General features: G+C 35.6%; 1 protein-coding gene across 34 annotated transcripts in view; it reads right to left on the bottom strand.

Moving 5' to 3' along the window:
- Positions 1-25,279, bottom strand: part of SOX6 (SRY-box transcription factor 6) — a 509,394-nt gene that overhangs the window by 345,233 nt on the left and 138,882 nt on the right. For all 34 annotated transcript variants that reach the window (XM_036260192.1, XM_036260193.1, XM_036260194.1 and 31 more), the window contains one exon: positions 17,540-17,780. In XM_036260192.1, the coding sequence (XP_036116085.1) occupies positions 17,540-17,776 (237 nt within the window). In that variant the 5' untranslated portion in view covers positions 17,777-17,780. The remainder of the gene's footprint in view (positions 1-17,539; positions 17,781-25,279) is intronic.

Below are 25,279 nucleotides of genomic sequence, written 5' to 3' on the forward strand. Positions count from 1 at the left end.
AGCTCAGATCACATTGCATTTCATCCTTGAAGTCCTCCCTGACTATACTGAGCCTCACTCTTCTCCTATTTAACCACAAACTACACATCAAACCACATAACTTAGCATTTAATAAAATACTATAGAATAAATTATTCATTACTACTTTGCTTGTATTAGGTACATTTGCAACTAAATGTTAACTCTTGAAGGATTGGATTCTTCTATATTCCTCCAGAGAATCAAACAACATGTTGGCTGATGAAGGTGAAACAACTACTCACCAATATGTCAAAAATTAAGGCTAAGGGTAAAGATTTGCTCTAACAATTACAGGATTACTATTTAAGCAAAATAATGAGAACTGAGATATTTAAAAATAAGGGATTTATTTAATAAAAGATGATAGAGCTACACAATGGAATACCACATGGCCTTTAATAAAAGTATTACATATATTGAATATAATTTTGTTTGTAGTGAGGAATAATTAGAGGCAACTTTGCATGTCCAATTGTAGGAATTATTTGAGGGCATTATGGTTTTATACATATGACAGAATAATTTGAAATTATTTAAAATCATATTTTTGCAGAAAATTTAATGACGTGGAAATATTAATAATATATTGTTGGTGGCAAGTGTTAGTGAGAAACATCAATATATATATTTTAACAAAAACCTATTTATGAGAGAAAAGACATTGAAATACTCAATAAAATTAATAGTCTTCTGAGTGTTGGGATAATAGGTAGCTTTTATTTTCTTTTAAAAGGTCTCTAGCCCTGGCCAGTTAGGCTCAGCGGTTAGAGTGTTGGCCTGCGGTCCAGAGAGACCCAGGTTCGGTTCCTGCTAAGGGCATGTACCTTGGTTGCAGTTTGTCCCCGGCCCTGGTTGGGTCGTACGGGTGGCAGCCACTCGATGTGTCCCTTTCATGTCGATGTTTCTCTCTCTCTTTCTCTTCCTCTCTCCCTCCCAATCTATCTAAATAAATAAATAAATAAATAGTCTCTATATTTTTTAAATGTTCTATCATAAATAATACAATTAATCAGAAAATAAGCACTATTTTCAAGGTTGAATATAAATACCAAAAAATGTTGTAGAAATAATCTATTTACAAGACATATTAAATGGAAAAAATATATACTGAATTATTTAGTATATAAACTCAATTGTATTATAGTTATGCATAAGGGTAAATATGACCCCACACCTAGGAAGATATTTACAATGATTTCTAAATGGTGACAATATTATTGGTAACTTTTCTTTTTCTTCTTTTTTTTCTTATCTGTGTATTCTAATTTATAATTGATGAAATATTGTGAGGTTATTTGTGTTAAATTTTTTAAAATTTAATTTAATTTTTAAATTATATTTCTTAACTGTATAACAATAGATAACATTTAATTAGTTTCAGATGTACAGCATAGTGGTTACACATTTATATAACTTACTAAGTGATACCCCTGGACAAGTCTAATACCTACCTGGCTTCAGAACATATTATTTATATAATAAAGAGATTCTTGGAGGAAATATAAAAATAAATTTAAGAGAATACAGTTTGGGCCCTGGCCAGTTTGGCTCAGCAGTTAGTGTTGGCCCCAGGACTGAAGGATTACAGATTCAATCCCTAGCCCAGCTGGGGTCATGGTGATGGCGGGGGCGGGGGGGGGGGGGCAACCAACTGATGTGTCTCTCTCACATCAATGTTTCTCTTTCTCTCTCTCTCTTTATTTCTCTCTCTCTCTCTCCTTCCCTCCCTCCCTCCTTTTTTCCCTTCCACTCTGTCTAAAAATCAATGGGAAAATATCTTTGAGTGAGGACTAACAAAAAGAGAGAGAGAGAGAAAGAATACAGTTTGGCTTTCTTGAAGATATCTAGAGAGAGTTAGTATATTATAGTTTCCCTGTATAGAAACCAAAAACAAAAATTGTTTTTCTTTCATTGGTATTTCTGTAGTTAAGGGCTCTCAGATAACATGTTCTAATAAATCTAATTATTTAAAAGGAGTCCTTGTATAAGGATTACTTGGTAGTTCAGCCTTCTAAAGGTGCATGCCCCCAGAAAGAGCCAAATGAAAGCTGTATCACTGTTTCCAATGTAGCCTGAGAAGTCATGCCCTGAAAATTGTCAGTGTGTTCTATTCAATAGTGAGTATCAAGGCTTGCCCACAGTCAAGGGGATGGGAGTTGAATCTCTGCATTTTCATGGGAGGGAATTATGATTTTATCCTCAAATAGTCGCTGTAAGAAATGAATAACGTAAAAAAAGAAAAAAGCATTTAGGACAGTGTCTATCACATAAATACTAAATAAATGAAAACTACTCATTATTAAATTCAAATGCCCTTTGTTCAATTGTCCTTTGTTTCAGTTTTCAATTCTGAAAATACAGTCATGATAACCACTAGCAACATTTTCAGGTTTCTATTCATACTCGTTCATCTAAGTGGAATAATTAATACATGCTCAAAAATCACCTTTTTTATGAAGTCATCCCAAACTAGTCCCATCAAGACCTGGCCCTCACAAAGCTCCAGTTACCTTACCATTTGAAATTAGCTTTTTCTAGGGATACTATCAATTTCCACTCAACCTAACTACATGTGGATCATCTCCATTCTATCCAGGAACAGCTAGAGAACAGTACTGCTCTGATTCATCTGGGTTGCCAACTGCATCTAGACCAGAAATGTGAATGGGCAGCCACATGGTGAACAGAGAAGACTAGTAGGCAGAGCTTGCAAATGTCCGATAAGATGTCAGGATTTGAGAAAGTCAGAGACCACAGGCCAGAGACTATTTCTAACCATAATGGAGTTGAAACCCACGTACAAGCAGAAGTCATTGAAGTTGGGAGAAATGACTGGGAAACAAGACTCTACGTAGCTTCATAATTCAACTTCCCTCTCTGCTGCCCAATCTAATTGTAGGACAGAATATTATACTCTCTTACTCTTTCCTCCACCCATTAGTAAGGCTGATTTAAATGTGTTCAATCTTATTACATTGTATGTTGTCATTTTTGCCTTGCTTTTTCATTTTAGTTTTACTGCCTCTCTAATTATAGCTTTACCTCACTCTAGTCTGCCTTCCCTCAAGATAAGCTTTACTGAGATAGCCAATCACAGATTTGTCCCTGATTTCTAACATTCCCCCAATCTATAGCAAACCTCTGTAGACCCTACATAAAATCACTCAAAGTCCAAATCCTAAAAATGGTTCTTTCAAACACTTTCTTACTGAGACACTCGATGGTTCTCTATGGTGCGTGTTCTCTCTATTGCAGTGAGTAAGAAACCCAACTTGTTCAATAGGGATATCTCCCAGTATATAGATATTTATCTTTATACACACACACACACACACGCACACACACACACACGTATTGCTTTTTCTGATTACCTGCTTTAAACAACCTTTTTTTTTTTTTTTTTTTTTTTGATGAACCAAAGACTACCTGTGACTGTCCTGTATAAGAGGCATTCTACTATGGTGCTGAGTGACTGACAGAACAGCTTTATCTAATGTAGGTTCCAATAATTTCTTGCTAACAAAGGAAATCTAACCTTTTTATTTATTTTTTTTTTCTTTATGGATGTTAGAGAGAGAGAGAGAGAATCATCAATGAGAGAGAACATCGATTGGCCCCCTCCTGCATGCCCCCCACTAGGGATCGGGCCCACAACCTGGGCATGTGCCCTGACCAGTAATCAAACCGGTGACCTCTTGGTGCATGGGTCAATGCTCAACCACTGAGCCACACAGACTGGGTGGAAATCTAACCTCTTTAATATTCTTAAAACTAAATTGCTAACATGTATAGGTTCTTTCTCAGAGAAAAAAAATATTTTTTCTCTAATATGACATATTTTAAGGAAAAACATTGGTTTAAAAAAGCTTACATAAGTGAAAATACTGAATTTGGCTCCAATTACCAACAATTTATTCCTGACAAAAGTATCATTTGCTCTAATAGTAAAATAAAGTATATTCTTTTTCTCTTTTATTAAAAATGATACTTGGTAGAATACATTAAATTTAGATAGCAGTCTCAAAGTTGGAATAAGATGATGCCACTTTATTCTATTACTATACTGTTCAATAAAATACTTTTATTCATGATGTGTCAGAATATAAATTTTTTAACCAATATTTGCTCAAGTGTCATGACTCCTAAAGTCTAAGAAGAAAAAGTTATTGTTTTCAAAATTCTATTTTGATTTAAAGAAAAAAATACAAAACAAAAAAATTTTAATGGCCTCATCACCATGATATTTAATAAATGGAAGTAAATATAGCGAACAGGGTAAATATAGAAAAAGGTTAAAATCTCCTAACTTGTTAAAACAATCACATAGAAAAGCCTTGCATCATGTATATACTACCAGCCTTACATAGAGAATCAAATCTCAAGATTCAAAGGTCCTTAAAAATACAATTGTTTAACCCCATCTAGAATCCCCTGTGTAAGAAAAGGTAGTATAATAGTTAACAAGTATAGGCTCTTTGGGCCAGATTTTCTAGTTAAATTCATTTTTTTATCTCTCTCCCACATAACCCCAGACAAGTTAGATAATCTCTCTGTGCCTTAATTTCCTCATCTTTAAAATGGGAGTGATGATAATAGTGGTACAGAACCTACCTCACAGTGTTGATATGAAAATTAAATTAATTAATAAAAATAAAACACCTGTTACATAGTAACTGCTCATTAAACAGTAGTGGTGGTAGTAGTGATGGTGGCCATTACAATTTCTCTAATAAACAACTAACTTTTCTGCCTCTCCTTAAACACCTCCGCTGATAGAAGATTTGGCACCTCTCAAAGCAGTTGATTCTATCTTTGGAGGCTTGTCAAACATTCTTTTTTTTAAATTAATTAATTAATTTATTTTTGTTACAGATGTTTCTCCTTTTCTCCCCACTGATACCCCCCCCTTCCTTTCCCTCCCCGCCCTGTCCCCAGCTTTGTTGTCCATGTCCATTGTTCATGCATATATGCATATAAGTTCTGTGGTTTAATCTCTCCCCCCACCCCCTCTTCTGGGGATTGTCAGTCTGTACCCCTCTTCCACGTCTCTGGGACTACCCCATTCCTCAGACTGTTATGTTCATTATATTCCACAAATAAGTGAGATCATGTGATATTTGTCTTTCTCTGCTTGGCTTGTTTCGCTTAGGATGATACTTTCCAGGTCCCTCCATGTTGTCTCAAAGGATAAGAGATCTTTTTTTCTTACAGCTGTGTAGTACTCCATTGTGTATATATGCCACAGCTTTTTTCCCATTTGTCTACTGATGGACACTTGGGCTGTTTCCAGATCTTAGCTATTGTAAATAGTGCTGCTATGAACATGGAGGTACATATATTCTTTCTGAATGGGCTGAGGAACTAAATAGACACCACTCCAAACAGGACATATAAATGGTTAAGAGACATATGAAGAAATGCTCAATATCACTAATCATCAGAGAGATGCAAATTAAAACAACAATGAGGTATCACCTCACACCTGTCAGAATGGCTGCCATCAACAAATCATCAAACAACAAGTGTTGGCGAGGGTGTGGAGAAAAGGGGACTCTAGTACACTGCTGGTGGGAATGCAGACTGGTGCAGCCACTATGGAAAACAATATTGTGTTACGTCAAAAAATAAAAATTGAACTGCCATTTGACCTAGTGATCCCACTTCTAGGAATATACCCTAAGAAGCCTCAAATATTCTTATTTATAGAAATATGAATCCTATTCCTTCAACCCATGGAAACATTTCAATGCCATGGAAGCATTTAGAATAGCTGTACTTTCTTTTATTTTTTTTTCTTTATTAATTTTTATAGAGAGATAAAGGGAGAGATAGATAGAAATATCAATGAGAGAGACCAGAGACTGGCCGCCTCCTGCATGCCCACATTGGGCATGTGTCCTGACCAGGAATCAAACCAGCGACCTCTTGGTGCATGGGTCGACACTCAACCACTGAGCCACACCAGCCGGGCAGAACAGCAGTACTTTCAATAAATACACATAGCATTATAGTACTCTTGTTTCTTTTCTTTTTCTAGGCAAAACATCCCTGTTTTCTTAATTTCTTTCTCATAAGACATGGTTCAGACATCCTGACCATTCTCCCCTGAATGTGTTCTAATTTATTTGTCTGGCTCTCTTAAAGAGTAGTGCCCTGAACTGAATGCGTTCAGTATTGTCTAAACAAAGAATTAAAGCACATGATCATCACCTTAGGGATATCCTACATTAAAGACCTAATGCCGTGGGATAGGCAGCCTCACAGATGAGAATACTTTATAACTTTTTGGTTATGGAACAGTAAGAAGAGCTTTAAGGTGAGCCCCTCCAATAGAATTCCCCAACACATGGAGCAAGCAACATTCTATCAAGGTTCAATTATTCACTGATTCATGTGCTTTCCAACTCCAGACGGTTACTTTCATCTGACAATTCATCAGTATTAAACTACCATACAACATTCAACCTAAACATCATTACCAGACTAGGTTGAGTTGGCTAAGACAATTTTAACCTTGAAACCAACATATTTAGAATTAGCAAGAGACTTGATTATAGTTCAAATCTTTCATGTTTGAGATGAAGAAACTGAAGTCAGGAGATATGAAATGACTTCCCTAAGGTCACATAGAAAATTAGTGGCAGAGATAAACACAGGCCTATTGTGAGGTAATATCCTTACCTAAATAACCCCAGGAAAAATATTTCCACTGATTCAAAAGAATGTGTTGTTGTCATTGTCGTCATTGTTTTGACAAGTTAAGGCATTAGGGATAAAGTAGTATGATTATGCAGAAGTTGGAGAAGCATAATTAGACAAGTTTTTTTTTTCCAGAGCAAGTTCTTATGAATGGAGAGTCTCAGATGATTCCATGGAGGTTTTCTTCAGAGGTAACTACTTACTCTAGCATGAATTTTATTATCCTCACACTCTCCTCCTCCACAGTTGTTTTCTTTTCTTCCCCATTTCAGAGACATTTCAGAGTGCATTTATAAAAAAATAACTGTGTATTTTTTATATATAATCAGCAAAGAAGTTAGTATGCTTTAAGTGACTTGAAGGTTATCATGGAAGCTTAAATTATATGTACATCACAGAATCCGGATATCAGTCAGTTAGTACATCAGGAACCCATTTTGCATAAGCATCATTCAAAAGAGAACTCTGGGGTTTGTCCAACCCAGACATCACAAGAAGCAAAGGAGGTAAAGTTTAAAAACCTCTCTACCCTCTACCAAAACCAAGGAAGTAGCCTTGAAACTAGGAGAGTCAAGGTACCAGGGACCTGTGGTATGACCCAGGTGCTGTGTAGTATGACACAGGTAATCTGTTGAAATGTTGTTCAATCCAGTTTCTGGGAAAACTGTCCTTAATTCGAGACAGAAACTAGGACCACTGTGGGAAGAGGGGAATCTACAATCATTCAAGGGTGTCAGAGAAGCTTCAGTAAAAACAGAAACTAAGATATAAAACTCTTAGGAGAAAAGCAAGGTAGCTGGGACCCACAAGGAACAGAGGTAGTAAGTAGGCCCCAGAAACAAATATCAATGTGATTATGTCTAGGGTGTCTGTTTTTAAACGATGAGGCTGGGGTCACAGAAAAAGCTCAGAGTATGCTCTTCATAACCTCACAAATCTTAACATTAAAGAGCACCAGAACCCCATGAAGGTCTGTCAAACCCATTTATTCCTTAATAGAGATTCTGCTCTATTAACAGTGAAGTCCTTTTCTGGCCTAATTTCCCAAGGGAACAGGGCCTGGAGAGCAGATTGCTCTGTATGCCATTCACACTGAGCGCTCCCAGCTCCTCACTCTGTGATCGCAGCAGTCTGAGTCTTCACTGGGCTCTTGCCCAGGAAGATTCCCGATTTTGAGAATTTCACCACAAAAGTCTTCAAATTTCCTTCTAATACGTCAAATACATATAATGGCTTACCAAGAAACTCTCTGGTAATTCAGGAATTTTTAAACAACATCTCTAGCTCTCTGATTTAAGTTTTTACAGATGCAACAAGTTCAAAGAAACTAAGTGATTTTTCAGAGGCTATGTTGTTTATAAAACAACTATCCAGATATCTCTATCTGTCTGTCTGTCTATCTATCTATCTATCTATCTATCTATCTATCTATCTATCTATCTATCGTTTCATTTCCAGGGAAACGAAATATCACCAGTTCACCACAAAGCAACAAGTAGAAGTCTAACCCCGCCACCAGGTGCCCCCGTGTCGGAAGCCGGGCGCCTCTCTGTCCGGAGGCGGCACACAACCTCAGACTGAGCTCCACTGGGCCACGGAGTCTGTGCTTTCTCTCTGGTGGTGGTGGTGGGGGGGGGGATGTGAATTTTTATTTTTCTCTCTTCACTTTCAAATACCCCAAAGCTTAGATTCAGGATGATTCTTTGCCTTGTTGGGTCTGTCATTCCTCATGGATCCAAAAAATGTAGCCAAAAGGAGAGCCAAACACTAATCTGACTGTTAATTTCAGAAAGCAAAATAAATAAATTATAATCAACTTCACATACAAAGCATAACATTGTGAGAACAAAACAAAAAAAAATAAATGAGAGAGGTATCTTTGGTAGAAGTATACTAGGTACAAAATAAATTAATACAATCAAAGGGCAAATGTTAACTCTGAATTCAAGAACAAATTTTCTCAATTTGTTTGTGGATTACATTAGTTTAATTCTGGCTAATACAATGCTTATGTAAAAAAACTACCAATTTATCACTGAGACTAACCAAAGTTCCTAAATAACAGTAAATGCCTGCCAAAAAAGTTCTAATTCTTTGTGTTTCTAGGCAAATGAATCTCTTTTGTTATACCACCATAATCTATCGATGCTTGAATGAGGGCAAATTTCTTCCCAGAAGTTCAATGAACTTGAGGATATTGAATTCTAGGTACTCTCAGTACACTGGTAATGAAAATAAATCAGAGTTAAATTATAATAAAAGTAAAAGTTTACAAAATAACTTTCAATCATTTTATTAAATAATGCTTCCCATGCTAATGAAATATAAAGAAGGTAAATGAAATGCATAAATATTCATTTCTAATTTTTACCTGATTGTAAAATTTTATTAGTAAAGGTTTGTAATTTATACTTTGGATTTCAGAATGTAGTTTACAAAGAGATATATCATTGAACTCAATTTGCATCACCTAGAAAAATAATGCCCAGAGGTCATGGGAATGTAATAATACCAAAATAATATTTAAAAGGTTAATGGTATAAAAAATAAATATGTCATCACATTAAGAGCTATAGTAACAAAAGGAATAATAGCTTGAAGTTTTCCTCTTTACAAAGGTTACATTTCTCTTGGAAAGCAAGGAAAACTTATTACAGAGGACAATCAAACAGTGGGATAATTTGCATATCAAGATAATTAAGGCACATTCATTAGATGCCTTCAAGAAAGATTAGATATGTTCGGGAAGGAACAGAGTAGGTCTTTCCTGCTCAATGCAGGTGTTTTGACTCAATAATCAAAGACAGCCCTTTCAATCTCATCCGAATGAACAACGGGAACGGGATTTGTTATGTTTAAGTTGACTTTATGGAAAGCAATCCTCTTCAAATTAAAGAAAGAAGGTAGATCTGGAGGGGTGTAAATTCAATCCCAGCTCCCTCTTCCAAAGAAATATGCTGCTTATCCAGGCATGCCATCTTATTCATGCTGATCTAGAAGGCTCACATTTCATCCTAATCATGAAAGTTCAAATTAGTCATGTAAATTACTGCATGCCATACAATATATACATTATACTTTGACAAACTGCTGCTTAGAAGAACTACAGAAATGTGCACATTTCATTATTCCAGTATTGTATTTCATTATCGTAATGTACCCAGATCATCAATGGGCAAGAAGAAATTCTGAGTAAGAAAGTGTATATTAATCAGAACCACCTATATATTGAAACGTGCTTGTGAAGTTCAGCTTTAATCAGAAAATTATTGGTATCCTGAAACCAGTTTCAATGATTAATACTGATCAATTATGACAAGAAGCCTATTTAAAAAAACACAAAACTTCTGCTATGTTTAAATGCCATTTGAATTTATTAAGACAATAAAAGCTGAGTGTAATAGGCCTGCTCAATCAAATTGTTCTGCTAGACTAGATCATACCAGATTTTCTATTAGTAATCAAGTCTTATTTTAAATAATTATCAAAAAATGACTTGCTCTGAGTGTCTGAAAATATTATAGAGCCCAAGCTATACTTTGTTCATGAAGGAACATTTGCATATTGATAATAGATGGGAAAAGTCAAACCACAGGGGTATCACTGTGACATACACTAGCAGCTTATTGGTGAAAGAAATAAAAACACAATATTTATGTGACATAAAGGTATCATATAAAATTGAAGCAAATTAGAGGACTATTGGCTGAAAAGATCATCCTTATGACCATGAAGGAATGTTGTAAATTACATATGAATGTCAGTTATAAAGTTTGTTAAGAGATTCATGTTACAGTTGATGCTCTTCAAACCTCACTTACTGGATCTTATACAGACTAAAAAATTAAATAGAAATAAACATAATATAGCCCATCTCCTCGAAAACACTCTATATACTCAATTTTATTACATTGATAAAAAGAAAAGATATGAGGGTCTGTCTAAATACAAAAGAAATGCAAAAAGTCTTTGCACAGATGTAACAAAGTGCTGAATTTTTATCTTTTGGCAGGTGCTCAATATGCAGCCCACATAATCACATGTTAATGACTAGAGTGTGTTCATCAGCATGCATACCTGATTCCTTCTTGCCCAAGGGGGAAAAGGCCAACTATACCACAGCATGTTAATGTTTCCATTTCTGATAAAAAATTTTGATAATATGCATAGTAAAAAAACTTTTCCAAAAAAGTATATTTAGAAAGGTGTATTATATCATTAAGAAGAATGATAAAATAACTCAAGTTTTCATAAACAGGTATTTTCAAGTAGCATGCTAGTCATCATTTTGTTTAATTTATACAACCCTGATTTGGAAATTTTAAAAAATAAAATTCTTTCACAGAGATAATGAAACAGCGCACATAATCAGGGGTTGAAAACAGAAAGGTGAACAACATGTTAACACTAGACAACATTAGTTGTCAACAACCCACACCATGCAATAAAATATGGTTTTATTTTTTTGGTTCAAATTGCAAGTAAATTTCTGTCATTGAATTTCAAGATAAGTTTAAAAAGGGATAGTGCTGTATGCTAATATGGATTCACATTTATAGAAAATGGAAAATCTCCCACAGGGCTTCCTGGAGAATACTGTTTCATGACTCAGGGAGGCAAGGATGAACATTTCCCCTTGTTACTGGAAGTTTAGGTTTGAATTTACGTAACTTGAATGAATTTCCAAAATCCTAAAATGAAGAAGTAGTAACAATTTCTCAAAAAGTCTAAACCTTGAAACTTATGGATTTTTTTCCAGTGCTTCGTAGACCAGTCAAGCACCAGAAAGATGCACAAGAACCTGGCCTCTGTCAGGTGTTAAGACTATAAACTGCTCAGGACCAAGTGAATTAGTGCATTTCACTATACTTTCTAAAGTACAGTCTCAATAAAAGTAAGGAAATAAATTTCATGTGGGTGCTGCTTTATATCTGAAATGACTAAATCTTACCAAAAACTGGCAACAATTCAAGTTTTGAAAATCTTTTAAAAGGCAGCAAAATTAGAAATCTTCTAGAAGTCTTGTCACAACATAAAACATGGCTGAGAAAGATTAAATCCTCACTTAAAATTCCTGGACTATGTTATCATGTAATGAAAACAGTTCCATTCCCAGAAATGGTACAAAGTCCACACCAGAATTTTTATGACTCCAGTGAACTACATAAAACTCTCAAGAGTTGATTAGCAACTTCATTGGACTGAAAGCAAGAAAGGCAGAGGAGGAGAAATTATTTGCAAGCAAGAAAGTATTGTTCCCAACAGTTATTTATTAAACGTCTCAACATGCTTGTTACTATTTTCTTTCGATTACAACAAAGGACATTACTGGCATCTTTTATTTATAGCAGAAAAAATATTTTAAAAACTTTTCTAGAAGATAAAACTCACTTGGGGAAATTTAACTAGTCTCTAAAATAAGGCATTCTGATATTCTGGGGCTGAAAGTCCAGCATGGCTATTTCTACTTAATTGGACTAGTAGTTAAAATCCAGATGCATATAATCTCACTTTGGCTTCAAATAGATATGAATATAATCATGCACGTAAGTGCACATGTGCACGTGTGCAAAGCAGGTCCCACTTACAACCTTGGCATTTTTAAATCTTGTTAAGAGATGTTATTGGTACCTTACCCACATCCCCATGTCCTACCCTAGAAATCACCTGCATACAGTTCACTCTTAGGCAAACAGCTTCTGTCCTCACATGGGACCATTCTGTGTACAGGAGCCTCTCTCTGGTCTCAGCAACTTCATTTCCTGTTCACTCTTGACTAAAGTTCCGCCCACATGTACATTACTTAAAATCATCTCCTCGCCGTCTGTGTGAATCTCTTCTTCTCCAGAACCTGTGGGAACTCTTCAAAGAATAACCTCCCTAATGTTCACTCTTCCACTTATCATCAAACTCTCACCTGCACTATTGCAGTAGTTTTCCTAGTAAGTGTCCTGTTTCTGGTGTTACCACCTACAATCCATTCTCTACACAGCAGCCAATGTGGTCTTTTAAAAACATAAATCAAATCATGTGAGTCTCACTTAAAATCTTTCAGTGGCTTCCTCTCGCACCGAAGTAAAGTCCAAACACCTCACTGCAGAATATGATACCCCAAAGTGTGTGTCATCTGCCTGCTTGCCTCCTAGATTTTATTTCATACTGTCTCTCATACCCATTCCACTGGAGCTACTCTGTTGTTTTCTATTGCTCATCATGCCAACCAAAATGCTTCTGCACACACTCCAAATTTTTGCATAGCTGGCTCCTTCTCGTTATTTCTATCTCAACTCAAATGTCACCTCTTCAAAAACATCTCCCCTGGACTGTTTAAAGTAGTCACCTTGATCACATTTTCTTATTTATTTCTCTTCACTGCACTTACTGTTGTCTGAAATTGTCTCACTCTGTGAAACTCCTTTAATGTCTGTCTCACTGCTAGAATCGAAGTTCCATGATTGCAGAGATCTCGTCTGTCTTATTCACAAGAAAGTCCCTGCCCCTGGATCTTAGTAGGTTCTACACAATCATGTAATTTCTAGCAGATAATCATTACAACACAGCATCATATGCCGGTCACTAAACACTACCACAAAATGTTTCTCCATCTCTGTTAACATTAAGAAAACTATACCACACATTTTTCCATGAAAAAAGTATGTGAATATATTCCTGCCTAATGAATCAGTCCTAATGGGAACAGAAACATATTTCAGGGGACAGTGTGCTCCCCGCCCCCCCCCCCCAAAAAAGTGCTGGTGCAATGGCATCGTAATGAAAATAATAGTAATTGTACAGTACTAACAAGGACAGTGAAATCTTATTCACACTAACTTTCAGCCTTCAAATGGATCTTACCAATTAACACAGCATACTAAATCTAAAATTAAACATTTCTGTACCCATAATATAAGTAATTGTAATTAAAATCAGAGTCTAAAACTTTATTCTCAAGTTGGTCTTTGAATGCCGACCTCTAAAATTTCGATTCTCCTTCTTTACTTATGTGCCATAATGAATTCTTTTTCTTGTTTGAAATTGTGTGGTCTCTCATATTTTATTGTAGTGCCAGTTCAAAATAAATAATCAGAATTTTAACATTTAAAGATTTTTTTCTTCTAATCAGGAAGTGAGGATTAGCACAACTTCGCTTTGTCTTTGCCCTCTCTTACAGAAAAGCTCCTCTGCAGTCTTGATATTGCAAAATAAAACCCCTTCTGAACCCAGGAGATAAGAAACTTTTAGTGCCTGTTTCTAACTGTTCCTGAGTGAGAGCCATCGCAGAAAGTAAATAACAATGGAAACTGAATAGGTGCTAATAGAAGTTTTGTTGTTTTTCAGACTTTCTTTTCAATTTTATCTCCCCACAACTATTTTATGGGGTTCAAGTACGGTAAGTAACAGACATTGAGAACTACAAGTTTCAGTTAACTTCCTAACAATTCTTTTGGACTTTATATTTACTTGAAAGTAGAATGTAGTAAAACATTTATTACATTTTACTTTCGTCACAATCCCCCAACCCCCCAACACACACACACATACACACACACACACACACATACACACATATACACACATACACACACACTATATGTAGGTTTGCAGAACTGCACAGGAACCTAAAATCCTTCTATTGTTTTTCTTTCCTGTAAAGAAAAATTGTTTGGTGATATGATACTTGCAATATAAGTCATTACAGGTCTGATGTTACAGTTGTTACACAGTCACAGTACTGAATCTATTGGATGAAAAGGGAGCACAAAGGGAATTTCCAAGTGCAGCTGCTAGTTCCCACTTGTTAAACCCTTTCAGTATACCGTATAAGTACACAGCTGGGAAATACTATAGAGTGGGAGTTAAAATGAAATATCTTGGCTTCCAGACATTTAGAATACACAAAGGGTACCGTGGAAAGCCATGCTTGATGTCCAAAGAGAATGAAAGTTTGAAAACATTTTCAGCAAGGATGATTTCTTTTAGGCTAACATATAGCATATATGTAAATTTAAACTATTTTATACTACCGTAAATTCCACTTAATATAAAGTTGGTAAGCACATTGTTAATACCTATTTTCTGACAAAATTTTAGATCATATAACTTTAGAATACTCACTGAAGCATTCCGGCACTTGCCAAGATACAAAATTTTACTGAGAAAAATAAGCAAAGTGGCCCTGGCCGGTTTGCTCAGTGGTTAGAGCGTCGGCCTGCAGTCCAGAGAGACCCAGGTTTGGTTCCCGCTAAGGGCACGTACCTCGGTTGCAATTTGTCCCCGGCCCTGGATGGGTCATGCGGGTGGCAGCTCAATGTGTCCCTTTCACATCAATGTTTCTCCCTCTTCCTCTCTCTCCCTCCCACTCTAGCTGAACAAAAAATGGAAAAATGTCCTCGAGTGAGGATAAAAGAAAAATAAGCAAAGTTTTCTCTGAAAAAGTAAAATATGAACTATATTACTTCTTCCTCAACCTACATTTTCCAGTTTAGTTACTTTTATCTGTCCATAGCTATATTTGTCATAAAAGCAAAAACAGATCTTGAAGCCATCTCTTCTCTGCCCCGCTGCCTTCCATACTAAGCCAAGCCACTACCATCTCTTACCTGGATTTCTGAAATAGCCTCCCAACAGGTCTTCCTCCTTTTACTGTCTGCCTCCCATCCATTCATACTACAGCCAGAATGATCTGATTGAAATATTCTTAAAGCCTTCAATGCCTTTCCATTGCACTTAGAGTCAAGTCTCACTTCCAGTGTTATCTGCAGGGTCTTGTTGGATATAAGCCCCTGCTAATCTCTCCAACCAGATCTGATGCTACATTGCATCCTTACTTATTACACTCCAGCCACAAAGACTCTCTTAAAGTTCCTGAAACTCAGCTATATTTTTCCCACCTCAAATATTTCATACATGCCTCTGCTATTTTTTTTTTTTTTATCCTCACCCAAGGATATTTTTCCATTTTTTGTACAGATAGAGTGGGAGGGAGAGAGAGAAAGGGGGAGAGAGAGGGAAACATCGACGTGAAGGGACACATCGAGTGGCTGCCACCCACCCTTAGCGGGAACCGAACCCGGGTCTCTCCGGACCGCAGGCCGACGCTCTAACCGCTGAGCCAAACTGGCCAGGGCTGCCTCTGCTATTTTTACACTTTCTTCTATTCTTTGCCTGGTTAGTTCCTATCATCCTTAGGTCAGTAAGAGCATTCCTATCTATTCATTCTAAGTTAGGTTTATTCCATTGTGTTCTCACATAGCATTTTGTTCTTTTTCTTCCCAACACATATCACGAATTTTTAAAATTTATTGTTGATATTATTACAGATGTTCCCCCATCTCCCGCTGCCTTTGACCCCCTCCACCCAGCTCCCGCTTCTCCCCATTCCTTCCCCACACTGTTGTCTGTGTCCATGGGTTATGCACATATGCATATAATACACATGACCATTTTAATAACATATTTATTTTTGTTCCCTCTCCTAGATAGAAGCTCCATGAAGGTATGATCATGCATGTTTTGTTCACCAACAACCAGTAGAATACTACACCCAGAAAAGGTGCTACATAAATATTTGTTGAAATAAAAATAAAACATAGCCCTAATATCTTGCCAAAAATCCAGTGACTGTGACTGGATATCTATTCCACCCTGCTATCTTGGAGGTATAAAATGAACCACTCGAGTTTAATCAGAAAAACAGACTTTTAGTCTTGTTTTATTATACCGTCTCTCTTCTCCCTACAAATAAATCTTCCCATGGTTCTATCTAATTTTATAATGATGATACCCTTCGAATCTAAAGTTAGTCTAGAAAAGTCTTGTTTTTCTTTCAATCCCCTACATCTCCCTACTGGTCCAGAACACTAGTTGTGTGCACAAAACCATCTGAGAAAGAAGTGTCTGTGTCCATAAATTATAAAATCAAGTCTCTGAACTGGTTCTGAGACATTAAGCATAGTGTAAGAATTTAAATATGTTATTAGTAGTAACGGTATTTTTGAATATTACCTTATTAAATTAAGAAATAAAACTTTTCTTAATTGCCCACTTAAAATACTTTTCATTAGCCAGAAGTTAAGAAAAGTAAAACAGAGTTTAAAATTCTTAATCAGATAACATATGTTATAGTTTGGGTCAGTTCTAGATTCTTAAAAATAATTAACATTTTTGCTTTAAATTAGATAATGAATATCACTTGCTATAGTTTCTGTTTTGATGGTTAAAGATGGAATTTACATGAGAAAGCTAGCTAACACAATGCATGTAACTGATGTGAGCAAACTCCTGCAGTCTGATGGAATGATACTCAGGACATGTCCTTTTGAAATTAATATATAGGCACATAAGTGAGAAAATCTTTATTATTAATCAAGATTGTCTGTCAAAACTGATAAATACTTGCATTTCCTCACTGAAGATGTATTCTCCATATGATCTCATTTATATAGACATGTTTGCTTAATACAGATTTTCAATATTAATATATAGCCATATCTCATTTAATACTACTTATTTTGTGGTACTATTAACTTCATCACCTTAATTCAGAAGTTCAGAGAATATGATAACCAAATCTCTCCCAAAATTAAGTTAAATATCTTTTGGCAAGATGAACTAATAAAGAACAAAAACTAAATCACAAACCATTTTCCAATTTTTCCCAGTTAGAATAATATTAATAATCTATATGATGGTTGTTTTATGATCTGAACACAATGAACTCTAATGATAGTTATTTTGAGCTTTCTCTAAAACACCTATTTCTAATGAGGCCATACTAACAGACAGAACTCAGTGACAGTGCCAGATTTTAAAAGCTCACCATTCTTTGCTGAGATGACAGAACGCTGTCCCAGTCAGCATCTTGTTGAATGGTATTGACAAGTGTTGGTAGCTCCTCAGAGTGAGGTTTGTTGTGCATTATGGGGTGCAGAGGCAGATGGGAGGCCACATGTTGATCACTGCCCTCTTCCTTCTCCCTTGAGGTCAAATCTTGGGTCATCGCTTCCTCTCCATCAGCTGAACAGACAAATGGAGAAGTGGCTTGCTTGGAAGACATTCTTCTGCAGAAGAAGGAAACAGCATGGATTAAAAAGGGCTGTCAATGAAAAAAAAAAAAACACAAAAAGCCCTTACCTTTGACTAATTCAGGAAAAAGAAAAATTCTCTAACCTCACAGATGTTTATGATCCACTCTAAACCACTAAAAAAATAACTCTTAGCTTATCTATTCCACTTTCCCTCTTAAATTTTAACTCACAAAACTCTTCCCAGTGATTGCTGCATATTTTCTCTCTTACCAACCCATAAATAAAGTTTTTATGGAATAAATTTTCATTATATATAGTATATGTATGTGTGTATTTTCCCCCAGTTCTTCCAACTAGATTATAAGCTTCTTGAGAGTAATTTGGTTGATTTGACTAGCAATGAAAAATAATAATAATAATAATAATAATAATAATAAATGAATGAATGAATGAACTGGCAAATGAGCCAGTTGGAAGATGATTTGAAAGTACATATGTCCAAATCTCGCTTATGTTTTATGTTGGAACAAAAGAAGTCTATGTAAGAAAATATAACCAAATAAGTAAGTTATCTATGATGAAAGTCCTAAGCAAATGTGGTCCTGACTTCTGAGTTTACACCTTGCATTGAGTGCTAGGCCTAACACTGTTTAGTGTCAATGTGATCCTTTTCTAAAGACCTTCAAGCTGTGTCAACTGCTGTAATTTAACTTTTAAGTGACATATTGATTGAGTGCCTGATACTGTTAGATTAGTCTTAAGGCAGTATAATAATATTTGAATTGAACATATGAAATAACTATGCCTGTATTTTATACTAGAAAGTATATACAAGATTCAAAGCATTTAGTATGAAAATAGTAAAATGCCTACAATGCATAATATTTAAATACTCCAAAAACAATTACTGAATATTCATCCATCTACATATAAGTAAACACTGACTGCATTCAGCATGAGGTCTCCATTCTGTGCTGTCATATACAATCAGAAAATCATTATTATTAAGGAGGACGTCAAAATTTTTATAATATCACTTTATCAAGATGATTTTCTTACAAAAAGGTTTAGAAATAAAGCCACCAAAAGTTTTTAAATTAAAACAAGAGGCAATTGAGCATCTTTTCTAAAACTTTATGTCATTTTTTGTGTATAGCATATTTAGCTCTAAAATTGCTGTGTAATGAAAGGAATAAAGTCTCCACCTTAATTGCTCTTTAACATTAATTGATTTCATACCATTTTTTAAAAAATGCACAAATCAGTTAACATAGGAAACCACATGAGTATTTTTCAAATTAGCAAATCATTAACTTGCTAGTACTGTTTCTACAGACAAATAAATACTGATTAAAGGGTCTAGAAATCTGAGATTAACAGTTAAATTTACAAATCTGTCACATGCTTTCATGAATATTGCAGTGAAGGAAATATCAAGTGCAAAGAAAAATAATTAAGTTAATTCCAATTTAAACAGTAGTTTTTATGTAGCAGCCCATGTTTCACATAGGATTTAACAGCTAATGCTAAATTTCTCACAATTAATGAGGGGGCTCAGATTTAGTATCCTACAGTGAAAAAATTAAGAGAAGATCAGCTAATCTAATTATGCACAGTTCTAAATAAAAGTATTACAAGCTTTTGAAGTGCTTTGAAACATATTAAAATGCTGATACCTGCTTACAATAATCATTCTATAAATATAAAAATTTCATCTATTAGACTTGATGCTAGAAAATAAAATGGGGAAAGGAAGTACAAAAGCATGTCTATATTTTCTTTGAGAAGAAATAAAATGTTATACGGAGCACTATATCAAAGAATCAGATAAGTAAGTATATTCTTGACCAATTTCTAAAAATACTAACAAATGAACTTATGTATACATACTTAGGAAAAATGATACCAAAGGATCTTTCTTAGTCTACATGAATCACACTAGAGCTTACTTCATTGGCCCCATAAATACTATAGTAAAACCAGGCGAATTATAACTATCCTGCAAGTTTGTCAAGAGCTTGCCATCAACAACAAGAATGTTTTCATAGTTCAGATAATGACAGTACCAATGATGTATCATTCACATTAAAAACAAAGGAAACAAACTGCTGGTTTTTAAAAACAGCTCAATACAATTGAAAGTCATACTCCAAAACTCATAGGGACTTTAGCTTCCCAACAAATATCCTCTTATTATAAAGTGACTTGGCTCCTTCCAATAGCAATATCTGTGATTGTTGCTTTAGTATAAATTAATCATGACACAAAATGCAAAAGTCTCTTAAGAATAATTTCCACTGCAAAACTGCACCGATGAAGAATAGTGCACAATCCTAATTAAACACAACCATGCAGCTGTAAAAATAGACTAAATCTGTCCAAAGCCATGAGTTGAGTTTAAAGGCTGGTTTGTTAGAGTGTTTTCTTAAGGAAGGCTGGGCCCTCAGTCTTAATCAGCCAATAAATTATTTCCTGCAATTACATTAAATAGAAAATTATCTTCAAATGGGGAGTGTTAATTGAAAATCAAAATTCAGAGGGAAGTTTAGAAATTACACGCTGAATACAATTAGTGAGGAAGGGCTTCACCTCTACTTCATCAACAGTCTTCTGGTGATTCCTCCAGTGACCATTCAGGAAAGCTACTTATTTATAACATCACACAATTTGTCTTTTATTTTGCACCTACAAATACAAATGTGCATCAAGGTTGCAAATGAAAGATAGGCTGCAAAAAACAACAACTATTAGATTTGACTGTTCAGCCTCAGTTCACACCACCATTAGGGGGCAAGGAGAGGGGGAAGGTAGGACAATAAAGGTTAACAACCAAGGAAGGCACACTCAACTTTGAAATCCCAGCCTTGAGCAAAGGAATTTACATTTTTACATTCCAAGAAGAATACTTCTCCACACTATATTTTAGTTAAGTTTCTTGTGTTGACTATAGTTCTCAAATAAGTTGTCAGCAGAGAAAAAGGTGATTTTGTTCTTTTAGCTAGGTATTGCTCCACTCTGGGCATTTCCTCTTGACAAAAAAAATCGCTGAGCCTATTTCAGGTTTGTTTTTATTTGATTTTGTTGTAGTTTTTGTTTGAGGTGGTGATTTTGTTGTATTTTTCAAAGGAAAGTGTGAACAAACTCACTTTAATGCACAGTTTATTAAATAAGTCAGATTCACTGATTATTTGATTCAATTTACTGATTATTTTTTGCACAATTACTTTATTAAAGAGTCCTTCAATTTACTGATTACATAGTCATCCATTTCATTTCTTTAACTTTCCCTTTTAAAACATTTTACTACAGCAACTAAACAGTGTTCTAGAAGCTGCAAAGACTCTTGGTAATGCTTTTACTACAACCACCATACCATGGCTACTCTCCTTTAGAAAATCATAATTCTAATAAACATCTGTTTTAATGTTTTAAAATGTCACATCGGATGTTTACTATTTTTTTTTTTTATCCTCACTGGAAGACATTTTTGCATTTATCATCAGATACAGTGGGAGGAAGAGAGGGAGAAAGAGAGAGAGAGAGAAACATCGATGTGAGGGAGACACATCAAGTAGTTGCCACCCACGCAACCCAAGTTGGGGTCGGGGACAAACTGCAACCAAGGTGCCCTTAGCGGGAACCGAACTGGGACTCTCCGGTCCGCAGGTCCAGGCTCCAACTGCTGAGCCAAACAGTTTAAAGCTCACATCAGTAATTTCCCATTACAAAACTTTCACCCCCAGTGTATCAGAATGGCACCTACTTTAGCTGCAGCCATATCTAACTAATAAGCAAAAGAATCAAAATCCTTGTAAAAATGGACAACTTCCATGTGACTTGACTTTGCTTTATTTTTGCACTATAACTTAAAATCATTCAAATGAATTGTTTTTTTAATTTGTATTTTTAAAAAATCTCCCTAGTTATACCCCCTGAAAACAGGGGTTTATAATGGAAGTGCTGACACAACCCTAACTAAAGCAGCGCAAATGTTGCCGCTATAATACACAAAATCAAGTTCTATTATTCTAAACGATCCTCGCTCATGGGATTTTTCTTTACTGTGCTCCCAGCCAAACTGCTGAAGCATGAAAAATTTAAATGCAATCAAATGCGCCCAATTCTACTTTACTAGAACAAGTGTCTACAGTGGTACAATCTTAAAAGGAGATGCAACAGATTTGTTTGGTGTTTTTTTTAACTGTTTATTTATAATACAGTGCATTGGAGATAAAATAAAAGAGGAAATTACACTCACATGGTAGCAGTGTATTGACTACACAGAGTACATTATAATCAGAGAGAAAAACTACATTGTCAACTTATCACATTGGTTAAACAAGATGGTTTTCTGGGGCATAGCTATTATCAAGTAAAACCTCCAAAGAGAATTACATATCTTTGGGACACATAAAACTAAATTCTCATCATGTGTTCCGTGAGTTTGAAATGTCTCTGCCCAGCAGATCAAGTGCATTCCCAGGATGCCAGGCCACTGGAAAGAACTTTGGGGCTTAGGACTTTTGGGAATGAGATTGTCAGAGATAAAGTCTCCTGTAATTGATAATGTTTTCTAGGAAGTCAGTAGGGGAGCCTCTAGAAAGATGATAATTATTTTACTCCAAAACCCCAGTATAAAATGTAAATGTTTAGACCATTACAAACCTACTCAGACAGTAAATTTACTTTATACCCTTTAACAAGAAATCAAGATTAGCTTGTCTAAGACTTTATAAAATGGTGAGGACTAGGTATCGACAGTAGATTTAATGATTAAATCCTCTATCTCAGAAAATCATACATTCTAGAATGTTAAGCCTTTCTGATTTGATGGTATTTTTTTAATAACAGTCATTTGTATATGTTTAAAAGTTAGGATTATTTTAAAACAACTTTCTCATAAGGCATAGCCACTCAAAACTATTTTTTGTATTTTTTTTCTTTACTAGTGCTTGGAAAGAATCCATCTCCAAACTATTATTTGGAACTTAACCATAGAAAGGAGTCTCTGAATTTAGAACAATATTTTTAACCTTATTTTTTAAAATGTTTTTATTACTTCTAAGAATATTATCAAATGGCATTCACTTTTTAGGTGTGTTACATTTATTCAAAAGAAGCCCTGTTTTGAACATAAAGCGACATTTTAATAGCTGTTTTGCCTAAAGAAAAAATTAAAAATTCAGACCAACATTCACATTTATTTTTGCCACTTAGCCTCAGGCTACCAAGGTAGACTTATTTCCAGATAATTCACTGTTAATTTAATCCTGCAATTGATCTGATGCTGAGAAATAAACAACTAATTTTCCAAAAATATAACAGAGTGCCTCTCATTTCAAGGAGCATGAGTAACAGATATGTTCAGCTGCCAAAATGCACAATACCCAGGAACCTTTAAAACAGTGGTTCTCAACCTTCCTAATGCCGCAACCCTTTAATACAGCTCCTCATGTCCTGGTGACACCTAACCATAAAATTATTTTTGTTGCTACTTCATAACCTTAATTTTGCTACTGTTATGTCTTAGGCGACCCCTGTAAAAGGGTCCTTCGACCCCCAAAGGGGTCGCGACCCACAGGTTGAGAACCACTGCCTTAAAAGGATGTCAGTCCACCCAACCTAGGACAAAGACTGATTTACAACCCTTCTGTACCTCTAATTCCCACAGTTAAGGACAGGGTGGGACGGGGGAGGTGTAGACTTGGGGAGGAACCAGACATGAAAATGCAGACATCCCCTTTAACATGTTTCCTGCTTCATTTGGGTGAAGCCCGTAGGTTGTTACTGATTCCTTGTATTGTGTGATCCAGCACTAACTCCCCTCCCCAACTCCAAGCCCTCCAACTTCCCAAGGCTCGGGCAGGTTGTTTTCTCTCTTCCATCTGTTTAATAAGAACAATTTAGTGAAAAAGAAGGTGACTTCTTTCACAACTGCCCTGGAGAGTTATAAACCAATCTTTTAGAGTTTGCAGTGGCTCTTTCAGAACATATATGGTGACAGATGCAGACAATATCTGCGAAAGAAAACTTACTGATTTGAGATAGCTGTCAAATCAATAGAGAGGAGGCACATGAAATGTGCTTGAAGCCCTTGAAGTATATCTAAGAAGAGTCTTAAATTAATGGGTTTTGGCTTATTTAAGGCTTCTAATTTTTCACACCAAAGCACCAAAATTGTCTCCAAAGGCCTTCTGAGGTTCTTACAAAACAGGAACTACCTGGAACAGATTCTTCTCAAGTCATCAAAGTTTGTGTTTCTAGAGTTTATATTTAGCTGACAATATTGCTGTCACTTTATATAGCTTAAGACTGTTCTTTGGACTAGAGCTCATATGTCTTGGAATGCTTTGACTCATGAATTGTTTCTCCTGATAATGTTACATCACGTAACCACCTCTGTCTAATGGTCTAGTATCTTCTGGAAGAGGCAGGCGACCGGCCTCGCCACCGGCCTGCCTGCCAGACTGCCTATGGAAGACCTATCATCATTACGTGTGTCCCTGAGTATCCAGTTTCCTCCCAGGATCAAAACAGCTTGATTTCATGTAACCTCTATCTACACTTTTTGCCTGATAGAAAAAAATATGATTTTTTTTTCTCTCATAGTTTATTTACCAGTAACTTGTTGGGATCTTTGCTTTGAGAGCCAGACCCAAAATATATAAATAAAATCAGTCATTTAACAATAAGAGCAAAACCAAACAATAGCTACTATAAATATATGCTAACTTAGAGGATTTTAATCAAGCACAATGACTTTATAACTCATCTAAAAGACCTCATGTGACTTGCATAAAAGAAAGCTGTATAAAATAAAAAGAGAATAGATTTATTCATGTGACGTTCTTCTTTACATGAAATAAGAACCATAATTGCTAAAGTGAAAACCAAACATGTCTTTGTCAGCTTGAAAGACACTAGAATAGCAGCCCAATGATAAGATAGTTTATCTAATTATTAATAAAAATGATAAACCAGAACAGTAACTTCTCAAAGAGAAAAAGTAGAAAGTTGTCACCACATATATACTTTTCCATTCTTACCTCTATTTGTCATTATTTAATATCATCAGAGAAAAATAAAAATTGAAACTGTTTAGATTGTTTCCAAAAATGAAAACTCACACATAGTGACAGTGAACAAAATTATATAAAGAAGCTAATCTCTGAGGTTCTCCTTTAGCTAAATAAAGCAATCCAGCAATTCCACTCTTTCATGTAATGAAATAAAGTATAAATTTCGGGTTCCAATAGAATAAGAGGAGGAAGAGGAAGGGGGAGAGGGAGGGAGAGCTGAGGGGAGGGGGAGGGGGGAGGGGGGAAAGGGGAGGAGAGAAACAACTGTGGCTTTGCAGTTCATTTTCAGTTTGTCTACTTAATGAAAACCTCATTGTACAACCCTGAAAACCATTTCCAGCAGGCAAAGTATTTCTGATTCAGCAGAGGTTACACAAGCATCAAAGCAGTTAAATATAGGTGCCAAGCCACATTGCCAGGAGCTCTTAGTACTGTGAGTTAGTGTTACCTGAC

This window comes from Molossus molossus, unplaced genomic scaffold, assembly GCF_014108415.1.
Source record: "Molossus molossus isolate mMolMol1 unplaced genomic scaffold, mMolMol1.p scaffold_m16_p_13, whole genome shotgun sequence".
NCBI classification, from domain to species: domain Eukaryota; kingdom Metazoa; phylum Chordata; class Mammalia; order Chiroptera; family Molossidae; genus Molossus; species Molossus molossus.